Genomic DNA, 15,938 nt, shown 5'->3' on the forward strand with positions numbered 1-15,938 from the left:
ATTGAATAATAGACCCACATAATAGTTCTACAAAATAGCAGGCCCGACCACAGGTCGGGCTGCATGGCTAGTTCTATTTAGTTAAGGCAATATTTGGGCCTATGATTTCTAATTTAGATTGGGTTTTGATTTCTAATTTAGATTGGGTGATCCAACATTGAATTTCAGCTATAAAGTTGCTGTTAGATTTTCGGCTGTCAACCAATCCGGCCCGTATCTAACTTCTTTAAAGAAAACGGTGGGAGGAACAGTGAAATTCATCACGCCATTAATTTTTTTTCTAATTTTGCCCCTTTCCAAACACGAATATTACAGCTCATGCCATTTGTTTGTTTTATTTTTTTATTTTGTTTTTTGCATGGGTAAAATAGTAGTTTCACGTCTATAAATTAATGAAAAATAAAATAAAATCAGAGATTGTTAAAGAAAACGAGAGTGTCAACAGTAAATTCATCACGCTATTATTTTTTTTTCCGATTTTGCCCCTTACCAAACCCAAATATTACAGGTCATGCCATTTTTTTTGTTTACGTGGCAGAGACACGTACAAATAGGCTAGTATATATAGATAAACTTTCACAAGTCAAACTCAAATAAACTTCATAATGGAATGGTACATTGGTACTACGGTATAGGCCGCTTACTGTAGCTACGTGAGTGCAACACTGCAACAAGATATGGACATGAACTTAGCTTTGCCATCCCAGTTCAAGTAACTTCAAGTCCTCGTTATATTTTTCTTTCTTTGTACGATTTCTCGAAGAATTGGAGCACCTTTTCTCATCCCCAAGTGGTCCTTGATTCAAATTAGATGCAAAGTTTTTCCTTACCTTACAATGACTTTGTGATGTCTCGTTTTTCATTTTAGCAGTGGAAGGAGAAGGTCTTCCTTCAGAACGAGGGGTCCTCACCCAGTCGAATTCCTTACCAACCTTGATTATCTTTCCTTGCTTATATTTGGATATGAACTTATTTGTTTGAGCCTTTTTGCCAACTTCTTTCTTGATTTCCTTTATTTCAATCTTTGCCTCTCCTTCCATCCTGATAATGATGTTCATCTCAGAAAATACAGCATTCCTTGTGCCTACCCTCGACCCGCTTGTGGAGCTTTCTACTGCAATCCTTTCCCTTTGATGTTGATAAAGTCGATGCAGTCTAAGAGCGAGTTGGGATATACCATCTTTAATCTCTTCTTCCAATTCTCTTTCTATTTCAATTTCTAGCTCACCACGAATCTTCAGTTCTTCTTTGGATGACAAGTTAATCATTCCCTGGTTACAACATTTTGATTCTTTAGGCTCCATATGTTAGTTGTTCATTGGCATTAGTCTGGCACACTTTCCCTCCACTAGTGCAACATTACTATATAACTAGCTACGAATTACGAACACAAAGCTTTAAAAGTAAAAAGAAAAGGATATGATATACATTATGGCAATATGTGATTCACTACCTCATGACCGCTACAAATAACGTTGCTGTGAATTCGATCAGGAGACTCACTAGACCATGACCTCGTCAAATCTGCAAAATCCATAGGACAAATATTGAAAATGAATATATGAACTGAGAAAATAAAAGTAGCAATCTAGAATTTGACAAACCAAAGTTATAAACCTATTAAATTCATTTTGAACCAGTTGTCTTGCACCCCCATTTCCTCAAGTCCACTTTCATTGCATCCTTTGCGGTGATGCTACATATTTTAAAATGAACTAATGGATTAAGACTATTGTTTGTCAGTCTATTTTGAACAGGTTAGATGAAGTAGACATTGTATACGATGTTTAGAAAACAGAGACAGTTAGAAACATTGATTTGAGATAGCAATTCCATTTAGGCACCAAAGCACTCTTGTGCAACCAAAAGTAAACAATATTAGTTTTATTGTGTATGAAATTACAATGGGAAACAATCATAGTACTACTTTACGTGGAAGGAATAAGGGTTTGGGGCTGGGCTGCCTTTAAAGCATAATCAGTACATGGTACAATCTTGTGTCCATGGACAATGACCCTGCCCTAACAAGCTGGCCGGTTGATGCCTGAAAGCGTACCTACCCTTATGTTTAGGGTCCTAAGATTACTACTCATCCTCTCTGTGGATCATTTTAGCTTCAGCGAAAAGGAGCTCTAGATTATCCACCAAAAAATCTAGTATTATGAGTATTATGCATCTAAGTGGCCCCAATTCACTGATCAGTGAATCAATAACAAAATCACTGTTAATCAACATTTTTTCAGATAAATTAATTCCATACTAGTGGTAATTTTTTGGGCTAAACATGGTCAAAGCCACGCACTCAGTACAGCACAGCGCTTCTGGTGCAGTTGTATCACAAATTCATAGCACCATCGTGCGCCTTTTGAGTTGAGTTGGTTTGAAGCTTTAGTTATTATAGTTTCTTAGAAGGAAGAGCCAACGTAGCGCATCTGGTGTAGTGGTATCATAGTACCCTCCCACGGTACTGACCAGGGTTCGATTCCCTGGATGCGCAGTTTCCTTGAAGGATGTATAACTTTGTTTTACTTTTTCATTTGTCACACTCGGAAGGAATTTGAGGTGCCTCTTCCGTTCCCTAAGATTGGTTTGCGAACAACTATAGACATTGTTTCCTTCAAAATCTTCAGGTTCCAAACTTTGTAAGTTCCTGAAGATCCATCCAAATGTTCAGGTAGAATATCAAACATAATGATAAACGTGGATAAGCAATCATAAATGTTGTGCATTAATGCATATAAGTTATTCATAGATATCGGATAAAAGTAGTTTTTTTTTCCCTATGCATAAAAGTAGCTTCTACATATATGCAGAACTTTAAGAGGTTTGATTTGCAAAACTTATTCGTTTGTTTTTGAAGTCTTAAGTTCGACTGTGCATCTTAGGAATCTACTTAACGAAACCTACTTAACCTTTCTAATTTAAGACCTTCAAATCACTTATATCTTGCCAAAAACGAGCAGGTCCATATAATTGGCTTTTGGTAATCTAGTTGTTTTAGATTTGAAATGAAACACTATATATATCCAATTAATGAGATAGCTATTGGTCTAGTAAACCTTAAAATGTATTGCAAAAGTACTACAAAAAGAACAAAACAAGACCTTCAAGGAATAAATCCTCCGAAGTTGACAACCCAAAGGCAACCTTATTATCGTAGTACCCTACACTGTAACTGTTACTGATAACCCGCTATAAAATCAGTATAACCCTAAAATCTAAAGAAAAAAACGTTGTGATTGTATTCTTACAAGTAATTTTTAAATGTAGAAACCCTATTTTTAAAGAAAAGAAAGCCAAATGCCAAGATCGAACCAAAAAACAGTTTCAACACGTATCTCACTATGTCAGTGTCAGATTCTGCTGACATGCTCTTCCTGGTTGAATTTTCAGGTGAAATGGCTGTTGCAAGAGGCAGAACTTCAACCACGGCATCCGCTAGATCAGAAATGAAAGAAGAGGTGCACCCCAATGCTGGCACTCAGCCCCAGTTCTCAATGCCTGATTCAAGAGCTAATTCTCTATATTCCATGTCAATCTCTTCAAGAGTCTATGTGCTCGCTTATAAAGCTGGAAGTTATAATCACAATCAAAGATATCATAATCAAATCCAAAAGAAGTTTCAAGATCACTTAGCATTTTCTCACAAATGAACAATAGGAACTCAAAACTTAAAATTTAGACGCAATGACGACGGTAACAATTCAGATTCAGATTTCAGAGAGAGTAGGAATAAAATTAAATTGTTTCTTTAATCAACTGATACTAGAGATATGCGACACGAAGAAACAATCTTTTATAAACCACTGGTGTTAGTGTAGGCAAAAAACTCACAAAGATTTGTTTGCAACTAATTCTCATTTGGACTATATAACGAGTGTTATATCTTGACACTTGTTATATAGTCCAAATGAGAATTAGTTGCAAACAAATCTTTGTGAGTTTTTTTTTTTTTTTTGCCTACACTAGAGAAAAAAAAACAGACAGACTTTGGGTGCCAACTAGCAAAGTCGGTAAAACCTTTGGGTGATGATACCAGAGGTCTGGGGCTCGAACCCCGCCAGCATCAAAGAGTTACTGATCTCATTTAAAATAGGCTTGCCAATAAAAAAAAAAAAGTTATATCTTGACAATAGCTACAATATACCACTTTAAATGCAGTTAGCAATTCATTTCTTCTTTTGAGATTCAATTATTAGATCTATGATCTCATTACCAGATCTTTCTCCCTCTAGAGGTGCTATAAAAAAATTAAAAGCCCAAAATGACACAAAAAATTAATGAGATTTATTGACTATCACCTAATGGCGCAAGGACCCGATGAAGTCTGCATGAAATCGTATCTGAATGCGATTCAGTGCTAACAGCTAATGTTAACTAGAACTAACAATGATCGCCAACGACTCTCATGTTATCCAGAAGCATATAAACATACCTTACGGGAACTGCAAGGAGATTTTTCACACCATTCTGTCCCAGCTCAACAAGAACCTCATCAGTATAGGGCTTCAACCACTGTACAGGACCAACTCGACTCTGAAAAAACAGCAGTCCTTGGTAAATAAGTTACTAGACTATACAACGGAAATAGAAACTCATAAAGGTCTCACAGTATATGGCTTCCAGACCACAACAAGTTGATTGCCTAGTTAGAAGAGTAGATTATAACATTTAGATCTGAGTAAAAGCACTGGGATCCTGTATTTTACAACAAATCTATTATTCAGAAAATTTACTTCTTGATAATTGATAAAATAATTAGCTACTTAAAGGATAGTTTTTCCATTCACAAATTTGATAAAAGCTTGTCTATCATTTGGATTAGTTACTAAAGTCCTCAAAGAGAAATAATGTTTCTTTGAGAAGTATGACTCAAGAGTGAATTTTGCTTAAGCTATTTGCTCAATCTGCAAAAAAAGAACAAAGAAAAAAGAAAAACGCAAAAAGGTTCCTCGCATGATTGAGAAAAGAAAAAGAAAAATTCTTGCGCTTTCCAACAAACCAAAAAGCTTTGATTTAATGAAAGGAAGTAAAAAATGAATAACCAAATTCATTTTAGTTTGCACTGAGAAAAAATGAAATAAAATACTTTCAAAAGAAATCATCAAAAGTTGAGTTAAAACTTAGATATGCCAGTAACCTGATAAGCAAGAGTATGGTTATTGGCAGTTCCTCTAGCTTTCAGCTCCTGCATGATCAACCTGATGCAGTCCTCCATTTGATCTCTATATGGATCTCCAGCATCCTCAACATATGTAACTGGTACTCCATGTGCACTGAAGAATATCATCACCTATAATTTTACTATAAGGATTAGTAGCTCGTCCACAGAAGCAGAACACACTAGAACTAATACAAACCTACCTCATCAGGTTTGGAGAAACTCTGCAGTTCTTTCTCGATCAAGTCAGCCATCGACTTAATATAACCTTCACGTTGATACCATGATTGTATAATAGATACAGGTAACCTTGAAAGATATGAGTCTTCCCTGATAGATCAAACATTATTCAGTTAAGTAGGCCAAATGAAGTAGATGTGAAATATTCCTAGATATGAAATATGGATGACACAAACTGGAGCAAAACTATCAGATCCCTACCTAAAGATACTTTGAAGGAGACGTATGCTTGATCCACTAGTAGATATAGAATATTGGGGATAAAGCGGTAGCACAACGAGTCTGGTGATTCCATCCTTCTTAATCTGTTGATTCAAATGTAAATATATCAACTCTACTGACCATTACTATTCTGAGAGAAACAATAACACTATGTAATCCAAGCTTTGGTTGTCCAAATTGATTGATAGAATTCTCAGTGAACATGCTCCAATTTCATCAATAAAGAAACAGAAAATAAGAGTATCTGCAGGTGCAATTCAGACGGAATGAAACTATTTAGGTTGAATGTTTTGCAAATCACATCTAGATATTTAAGTAAAACTGTTGTGAACTTGTCACTATATTCACAGAAAACTAGATGCAAATCAGTGGGCATTCTTAAAAAGTAAAAACTCGAAGACGAAAGGGTTATGGAAGTCAGCCCCACAGCGTTAACAGAATCGCAACTGATGGTTAAAGGTGTCCATGCCCTGCTGGTAAAACTTAAGGACACGAGGATCTTGTGATTGTGGGGAGAGGGTGTTAAGCAGTGTAGGTTAAATAAGTTCACAGCTGAAAGAGGGCTCAGGCAAGGAGACCCTCCCTCACCTCTCCTTTTCGCCTTTGCTAAAGATTGTCTCAGTAGAAGTATAGAATGGCTAGCAAGTAACAACAAGATTCGCAAGATGATCATACACCCTAGCTATTCCAGTCCCACTCATCTTATGTTTGCTGATGACATCTTTCTATTTTGTAATGCTAACAAGAAGTATATAAAGAATGTTGTAGAGGTTTTAGACAGATATCAAGCTGCTGGTGGTCAATACATTAATAGGGACAAGTGCAAGCTTTTTCTAAGCCAGTACATTGCAAATGACAGGAAAAGCTCCATTGTTGAGCTTTTAGGCATCCAGGAAGGTCAACCCCCAGAAAAATATCTGGGAGTGCCATTGATAACGGGAAGACTTACTAGACACTCTCTGGCTCCTCTGGTTGACAAGATTAGAGGAAAAGCTTCAAGCTGGTCTGGTAAACTACTTTCCTTTCAGGGAAGGACTCTGCTAGCTCAACATGTCCTTTTTAGTATGCCAGTTCACAATATGGCAATATACAAGTGGCCAACATCTGTCATAAAGGAATGTGAAGCAATCATCAGAAATTTCATATGGTCTGGAAACCCATCTTGCCGAAAACTAGTTACAACCTCATGGGATAGTACATGCAAACCAAAGGAAGATGGGGGTCTGGGTATAAGGAAGCTTAAAGACATCAATCTATCACTTCTTATGAAGATGAGCTGGAGCATCTTAAAGAAGCGTACCGATTGGGCAACCTTTATGAAAGGGAAGTACAAGAAGAGATCTGGCTCATGGACGACAAGCAAGCACTCCACAGTTTGGACTGGAATCAGGTGGGCGCTAGAAGAACTACAACCACACACTTCTTGGATTATTGGTAATGGCAAATCAATTAACTTGTGGAGCGACAACTGGCTTAGTAGTGGAGCTATTAAGGACAGTCTACCCATTGATGCAAGCATTTGGTTGAAATGCAACACCACATTGAGTGACTGCATAAGGGAGAGCCAGTGGAGTTTTCCTCCATCACTGTTAATCATTTTGAATCAACTAGGAGTCAATGTCGTAGAATTGCAGCAACCTGACTCTAGAAAGGAAGATGAGGCGATTTGGGAATCAACAGTAACTGGAGAAATCACAGCTGCATCTGCTCATGAAGTTATACGAGAGAAAGAAATGAAGCCACAGTGGACTTCCTTTCTATGGAACGCCAAGATACACCCCAGAACTGCTGCCATTGGATGGAAGATTCTAAGAGGAGCTATGCACACTGATGACAAGCTCCAAAGCATAAACTTCAAGCTTGCGTCAAGATGTTCAGTTTGTTTGCAACAATGTGAGACACAACAACATGTGTTGTATGAATGTAGTTTTGCTAGGGAGTGTTGGGACTACGTCAGAGAAAATTTGCAAGTACAAAAGAACATTCAAAGCCATGAAGACATTCTCAGTGCTTGTGCTAACAAAAGCTCCCTAACTAAAGACATGTGGGCCGCAGCAAGCATATGTTGCTTGGTTGCTATTTGGAAGAACAGAAATAAAGTCATGTATGACCAGAAAGGAGTCAACCTCAACCTCGCTCGCAGGAGCATCAAGAAAGGAGTATGCATGGCTCACAAAAGGTCAACTGGACACTCAGACGCTTCGGGACAAGACTCAGTAATGCTTCAAAAGATGCAGTTGGAGCATAAGCATAAAAAGGCGCCAAAAATCATCGAATGCTACTGGTTATTACCTCCACTGGGAACAATTAAAGTAAACACAGATGGAGCCTCGAAAGGTAACCCAGGCCTTGCTGGTTGGGGAACTACTCTTAGGGACCGTAATGGGAATATATGTGCTATTGGTGCAAGGGGTATGGGAATTGCAACATCATATATAGCTAAATGCCAAGCCATACTCGAGGGAGTAGAGAAAGCAGTTGCACTAGGGTGGAGGAATATATGGGTGGAATATGATTCCCAAGCTGCCGTGCAAGCATTTCAGAGCAACACGATGAGTTGGAGATTCAAGAGTGCATGGAGGAAGCTTCTTACACAAACAGAATGGATTAATCTCACCTCCACTTGGCGAGAATCGAACTTTGAGGTGGATTCATGCTCTAACAGAGGTTGTTCAATGGGAAAAGGTGTCAAGGCATGGTGGACACACAGGCCTGATTTCTTATCAAAGTTAGAAGACTCAAATTGTACCTACTATAGGTTCATTTAGTGGCAGAGCCATGGATTAAGGCCATAGGCATTCTTAATGTACCTTTTCTGCTTTCTCTGTTACTTTTGTTTTACTTGTATTTCCCTTTTTCAATTTATAAAATTACCCTTTAGCAAAAAAAAAAAAAAAGTTCTACCGATAAATAAAGAACTCTGCTCTGGTCAAGTTGTGGACAAAAGAGACCGTATCAAAAAGATTTAGTAAATCCTCAAAATACATTTAAGTACTAACCTGCTGAACTGCTTCCTCGGTAAACGGGTCATGCAATTCTTTTGCTTCTAAAGCCATTTTCAGTGCCTGTGCCTGGCACACATGTTACAGACTTTTATCAGTTTGCATAAACAAGCCAAACAAGTATTCAAAATAAGTAAGATATATTGACTCTTCATTAAACTTACACCCTTGTTATCAAATAAGAATTGAGTTTCAAACTTTTAATGCATTGGACAACCCAACCAAATGAAATCAATTTCATGACAATTAAACTTACACCCTTACTTGCTCATCCGTTATCTTCCGCAAAGGCGATCCACCCCCTATGGAAGCATACCCCTCTTTACCTTTTGGAGCTCTAAGAACTGAAATCAATTGTGCCAATGGCCTCTGAAGAAACCTAAACAGTATGGGAAGTCGTATAATATCCTGTCAAAAGACATTACTATGACTACATATCCTTAAGTAACAATATCATATAAATGGTAGAAAGGGGACATACTGGATCTGCAAATAAATTAAACAGAAACGGCTGAACATCATTCGAGATTCAAAAGAAGCACTCCAGTCTTTTCTTGCGTGACTTCCGAACGACATTCCGATACAGTTTGATCAAATGCCAATACTCCTGTATTGCAAAATGTTTTCCCAACACCATTTCTACTACGGATAAGTCCATAATGATATGATCCACCATAATAATAAGCTCAACTATTAACAGACTCATCATGCTTATTAACATGTTTACGTCCTTCAGCTCAGATGTTTAAACCCTTAACATATATTCATGACTGTTTTGTATTACATGACCTATATATCAAAAAAAAATGTAATCATGTCATTCGTACAAAACAGTTGGTTATAATAGTAAAAGTTACGTTCATTCATGATCTTACTTCACACCAAGTTGTTTAAATAAGAAAGGATTCTTACTTACAAGAATGGTTTACGAGGAGAGAGATTGGTTGTGTTGTGATGATGAACAAGATTATAGGTCATTGCTGCCATGACCCCGTTTGAATGTATATTTTAAGAATAATACACTTTTTTCATGGTATAATACTATAATGGGTGATCTTGGACACACCCATAAAACCACTCCCATACCTCAATACCTCATAACTATTTTTGTCATACCCAAATTCATTTGGGGCATTTCTAATAAATAAATAATAAAAAAAAACAGCAACATACATACGGCTTTGTAATCTTGTATTTCAAAATTCAAAATAATTAGTTGTTGATTTGTAATTATGTTTATTGGTGAGAGAAATATTGTTAAAGAGCGAGGTATATTATTGGAGAAGAATTTCACTAACATTTTTTATTTTTTTTAAAAAAAAAAAAAAAAATCTATATTTTAATATTAAAGCTCCCACAAGGGGTATTTTTCGAGCTCTATTATAATTCCACGTCATCTCCTATTAAAACGGAAATTTTTCTCTTATTTGAAAAACGGGAATTCTTCTCCTATTAAAACAAATTATAACACTTCTAATTAAAACGGAAATCATTCTCTTATTAAAATGAGAATTTCTCCCCTATTGAAAAAGAGAAAATCTAGCATATCTAATTAAAACGGAAATTATTCTCCTATTAAAACATGATCTCTCTCCCAATTGAAAAAACAGGTTTTTAAAACTTAATTAAAACTTTATTTAAAACAATTTGTTAGAAAATTAAAACGGGCTAGCAACTAAAATGGTAGTCCCAATTTTTTAAAAAAAATCTAAATGTTTTCAAAAGAGTAAGTGCGTATGCACGGACCTACATACTTTTAAGACCCGACTGATGTTTTGGTTACCCTTGTCATATCTATCTATATCTTAATATTAAAACTCCCACAAAGGGTATTTTTCAAGCTCTATTAAAATTCCACGTCATCTCCTATTAAAACGAGAATTTTTCTCCTATTTGAAAAACGAGAATTTTTTTTATTATTATAATTCTAACACTTCTAATTAAAGCGGGAATCATTCTCCTATTAAAATGGGAATTCCTCCTCTATTGAAAAGAGAAAATCTAACATATCTAATTAAAACGGAAATTATTCTTCTATTAAAATAGAATCTCTCTCCCAATTAAAAAAATGGTATTTTATTTAAAACAATTTGTTAGAAAATTAAAACTGGTTAATGACTAAAACGATAGTCCCAATTTTTTTTAAAAAAAATCTAAATGTTTTCAAAAGAGCCGGTGCGTATGCACGGGTCTATAAGTTAATAAATGACTTGTTTTGTCTTTAATACACCTAATAAAAAAAATAGTAATTTAGGAATCTAAATATGTCTTAAATAATTTTATTTATTTATTTTAAAGTTGAGGTACGGAAGTGTTTTTATGGGTGTGTCCAAAATCACCCTTTTTTTATTATTATTAATTAAAAAATTAGGAAATGTAATCTTAGTGATTAGTAAGGGTTTTTGTTTAATATTAAATTCTTAAAAGTATATTAGGTAGAAGAATTGATTAATTTGCTTGGTGGCTTCTTTTTTTGTCGTGACGTGTTGGTTCCACAACCGCGGAACAGACTAGCTTTTAGTCTCGACTCTCGACCCGACGAAATAGTTTGGGTTTGGGCCTTGGGTTGGGTTGGGTTCGAGTCCAATGGCTCCCTATCCCTTTAAAAGTAGTGTTAAAGTCAATAAAATATAGCTAAAGTCAATAAAATATAGCTAAAGTCAACAAAATAGAGCTAAAGTCAACATATTTTACTCTCTATCATTAATTTTCTCTTTATATATACAAAGGATTTTACTCTCTATCTCTATTTTATATATAGAGAGTAAAATAGAGATAGAGAGTAAAATCCTTTGTATATATAAAGAGAAAATTAATGATAAAGAGTAAAATCTGTTGACTTTAGCTCTACTTTTAAAGGGATAGGGAGCCATTGGACTCAGCCTTAACTTTAACAAAACCAAAAGGGTGATGTATTGGGCGCCACTAAAATTAGATCGGGCAGTCTCCAGCCCAACCCAAGCCCAAACAACAAAGCCCAATACACCCCCCCCACCAAATCGCAAACCGGAAAAACCTATTCCTTTAGTCATCTCTCTCGCGCAAAACCCTTCGACAAATTATAGCGAAACCCTAACCAAAAAAATCCAAAATCCGAATTGAAGCAATCCAATCGCAAAATTGAAAAAATCCAATTGAACCTTCGACCGATCCAATTGAAACAATCCATAAACAATCTGTCACACCCCGAATTTCGACAGAATTCGAAAAAAACAATATTTGTTCCCGACTCTTCGATCTTCGAGGTGTGACGCACTCTCAACTCCCAAAAACCCATAAACAGTTTAAATATGAAGATAATTTAAAAGCCAATAAAAATTTCAAATTAACAAAAGTCCTCTTCATTACAAAAATTAACAAATGAAAATGCAAATAATCTTATCTCAACTGAAAATCTATATCACCTCAAAGGAAAACAAAGCCTATCTTGAAATGCGGCGCTAACGCAAACCACAAGCAACAACCAATCTTCTTCAACACTAAACCTATCAAGATTTATCAACTATATTCATTTAATGAACAAACCCGATAAGCAAACATGCAAATCGGGTCAGCATTATAAAAATGATGGTGTGAGTAGCTCTAAAATACAACATATACTTATACCAAATATACACACAATCCATACAGCAGTTAGTTCCTCCACCGAGGCGCCTTAACTTTCCACGACTAATACAACATCCTTAAGTTCAATAAGTAAGGCAGGTAGTTCCTCCACTAAAACCTTTAACTTCCCACTAACCGCATAACAAACTATAATGCGATAATAAATAAGGCATGTAGTTCCTCCATCGAGGCCTTTTAGGTTCTAACTAAACAAATAACCAACCATGCAGATTATATCCTTACCGTATTTCATGCTCAATTACAGAGTGGGTCGTCTCTGCCCAAGTAATTAGTTTGACCCACACTTCTGCAAAACCATATACAATCATCTATCTAAAGATACATCATTAACCAACACATTACCATAATTATATTAATTAAGGCTTTCTTTGCGTGTCCCTAAAATCACGTCAGATCTATGTCTTTACCTAGTTTCCTGGCTACCACAATCGCTTCCCAACAACATGTACATCCACATGTCTCCCTCACATAATGAATCACTTCGCGTATTAACTACCCCGAAATGGGATGCCGCACACCAGGTAACCCTCACACGAAAGCCATTATGTGAGTACTGCATTATAATTAGGTCTCTGGTCTCATATCAATTAAAAAATACCTCGTTTGTCGCAACGCTTCCTAAAAAAAAGGTTACATTGGACTGAGAACGGGAAGGATTATACGGCATAAAATATCGCGCATCTCGTTCTAATTTTGCGAACGGAATAATCAAGCCACTATTCGGCTACGCCAGAAGGGCCATTCAACTTCACTGAAACGCCAGAAGGGCCATTCAAATTCACTGAAACGCCAGAAGGGCCAATCACATGAGTTGTGGTAGCTAGGTTCTAGGATTTTCGTTACGTAATTTATTCAGGTGTCATACATTTATGACTCATAATAATTCCACTATATCAATGCGCGGTCAAATACCTTATTGCACTAAGCCACAATATTTAGAAATATCTCAATTATATTTCATAACCACTTTCATTCTTTCACGTGCCAATATATTATTGCACTACGCCACAATCCCGTGGGAAATATCCACAAATACTATACTAGCATCTCACAAATAAAATAATGGAGTGTCTATACATTTTTTTCACCAAAACTATTGCATTTATATATATATATATATATATATATATATATATATATATATATATATATATATATATATCCCATATTATATATATCACAATTGCAAACATATCGCATAACATTTTTTTGTAGCGTTTTAGGAATATTATATCTCCTAAAAGTTTCTATCTTGTCACATGTCAAAATATACACAATATCAACGTCAAATCTTTCTTAGATAATGACAACCAAATTTATACAAGCTTCCACAAAGATTTTAGCATTTGATTTATCCATACAATTTACAACATAAAACGTAGCACAATTAAGCAGTCCACAGTCCACAATCAAATCCCCAAAAATCTAAAGTCCATGAATCTAAGTCCGTATATAATTTAATTATCATAAAAACTTATATATCTAAGTCTTATAAAAATTCCCTGTTTGTTACATGCCAAAATATTATAGGTTTTACACACTACCCACGTCAAATCTTAATTAGATAAAGACAACCAAAATTATACAATTTCCGACAATATTTTATAACTACATTTGTCCATATACTTAAATATGTGAAAAACTGGAAAAGTCAACATTCCACAGTCAACGGTCAAAGTTAAAGTCAACACGTCATTGTCAAAGTCAAACTGTCGTTTCCATGTTCAGCAGGTTCAGGGTCATAGCCATGGTTCATGACTAAGGTCAATGTGTATGGTTCATGGGATCATGACTAAGGTAATGGTTAAGTCATGGTTCGGACCCAACTAGCAAAGCCCAAACCTTAGAACCCGGCCCCAAAAGTCTAAAACCAGCTTATTTATACCACCTGACCCAATCGGGGACATAAGGACCAGCCTACATAAATTAGAAACCGGCCCAAAGAAAACTAATAGAACTGACCCAAAACAAAACAAACTAAAATCGGGCCCAAAAACCAACTAAGGCCCAAGACAAAACCAATTACTTTTAGCCCAAACAACTTAACCTAAACTGGGCCCAAACTAAACCAAATAAACCGGCCCATCTAATAAAACTAAAGGCTTTGGCCCAAAGCCCAAGCCCAGCCGGTCATCTTCTCCATCAGCCACCACCAATTCGGCCACCGCCAGTTCCGATCGCCCACCCATTTCAACCAACCAATTTTGATCCCCATAACAACCCCTACAACTTTAACAAAGCCAAAAACCTCAAATCCTTAAATCCAAAATTCACCAAACTAGATCTGGAAATAATTCCCACCACCATTAACGCTTGTTTCAAGCTTCCAACAGCCCCTATTCGACCGCCCTCACCCACTCAAACACACCCCCTCACAACCAAACCTTTGGAGTGTAATCAACACCCAAACCGAACCTCCAGGCTCACAACTGTCGACACCATTAACGACTCCTTCCAAGCTCCAACAGCCCCCATACACCCCACTATCACCAAATCAAAAAAACCAACTAAACCACAACCTAAACCCACCAAAACAACAACATAAAAAAAGTGAGGCGCCTCCATTAACGACCTCATCAAAGTTCAACAGCACCACCCAATCCGTAATTCAATCAACACAACAAGAGTATAATCTACAAACACTTACAAATAATATACTAACAGTTCCAAATCGAATACAGGACCACTGTTTGTTTTGTCTCGCGTCGCCATTGACGACTTCTTCCGAGTTTCCAACGGTTCGGACAATTTCAATAATAACCAAAACAATATACTAATATATAACCAGTTTAATAATAACGAGACATGACGAAACAGAATGAACAATAAAACTGTTTCTATATATCGGTGAAGTAGAAAAATTAACTACTCACTTGTATAAAAAGCTCGACGAATTCTCCTTGTCCGAATCGTCGCGCTCCACGCTCTAACAATCCAGCTTTTATCTCTGCCTCCATTTTTATTATTTTTTTATTCTCTAAGAACCCTATTCTCTAAAACAATGTGATTATATACTTGGGTTTAAAACCCAAGCCCAACACAGACTCGGGCCTAGAAACCAGGCCCACATATCCCAAATCCAATCCAGCAAATTTTAAATAAATAAATAAATTAATAAATAATTATGTATTTTAAATACGGGCGTTACACAATCCATAAACAATCCAATTGAAACAGTTCAGTTCCATAAACAATAGCAAAATTGAACCCGAAAGGTTTGTAGAAAGGGTGCTTGCTTTACTTTGAGAAATAAGTAGAAAGAAGCGGAAAGGGGCGCTCATGTTTTTTGGCTCCAGCTGCTCGCCTACACGCAGAAACCACGATCGTCGAACACCCCGACCAGCAAGTCTCTCCTTATGGGAATGTGATGTTTTAATTAATTCAGGTTAGTTCTTCTTAATTTTAATTTGATGAATTATGGGAATGTGATGTTTGTCTTGTTCAACTTTATATAGTCTGAGAAAATGAGCGCTCGAATTTCCTATATATTTTTTTTCTTTGAGAGAAACTGGAAAAGAGAATCAATGCATTGAAAGTGAACAACAAAAGATTTTTTTTAAGGGTTATCACACATTCCTTGCTTTATTCCTTGGTCTTGTTTTGGTTCTAAAAGATTTCTTCCATAATGGCAGAAAATAATAATAGTAAAAATAAAAGGAGTTTTGAAGACATGCAATCACAAACCA

At 36.2% G+C, this 15,938-nt stretch overlaps 1 protein-coding gene, 1 non-coding gene and 1 pseudogene across 3 annotated transcripts; 1 reads left to right on the forward strand and 2 right to left on the reverse strand.

The window, feature by feature from the left end:
- Positions 1–238: 238 nt before the first annotated feature.
- LOC147490144 (uncharacterized) lies at positions 239–1,815 on the reverse strand. The gene is made up of 3 exons (XM_086573156.1): positions 1,618–1,815; positions 1,454–1,524; positions 239–1,271 (listed from the first exon to the last, which is right to left on the reverse strand). Exons 1-3 carry the CDS (start codon positions 1,655–1,657, stop codon positions 690–692), a joined length of 693 nt encoding a protein of 230 aa, XP_086429282.1. The 5' UTR covers positions 1,658–1,815; the 3' UTR covers positions 239–689.
- Positions 1,816–2,426: 611 nt separating this feature from the next.
- Positions 2,427–2,497, forward strand: TRNAG-CCC (transfer RNA glycine (anticodon CCC)). Its single transcript has one exon. It is a non-coding gene; the product is annotated as a tRNA-Gly (tRNA).
- Positions 2,498–3,045: 548 nt separating this feature from the next.
- LOC147490146 (ferrochelatase-2, chloroplastic-like) lies at positions 3,046–9,823 on the reverse strand (annotated as a pseudogene). Its single transcript, XR_015202570.1, has 9 exons — positions 9,542–9,823; positions 9,107–9,232; positions 8,890–9,004; positions 8,623–8,694; positions 5,603–5,706; positions 5,365–5,491; positions 5,141–5,293; positions 4,436–4,536; positions 3,046–3,570 (listed from the first exon to the last, which is right to left on the reverse strand). The product of XR_015202570.1 is annotated as a ferrochelatase-2, chloroplastic-like (transcript).
- Between the last annotated feature and the right edge of the window lie 6,115 nt (positions 9,824–15,938).

The sequence above is a fragment of the Coptis chinensis genome, chromosome 7 (genome assembly GCF_015680905.1).
Source record: "Coptis chinensis isolate HL-2020 chromosome 7, ASM1568090v1, whole genome shotgun sequence".
NCBI lineage: Eukaryota > Viridiplantae > Streptophyta > Magnoliopsida > Ranunculales > Ranunculaceae > Coptis > Coptis chinensis.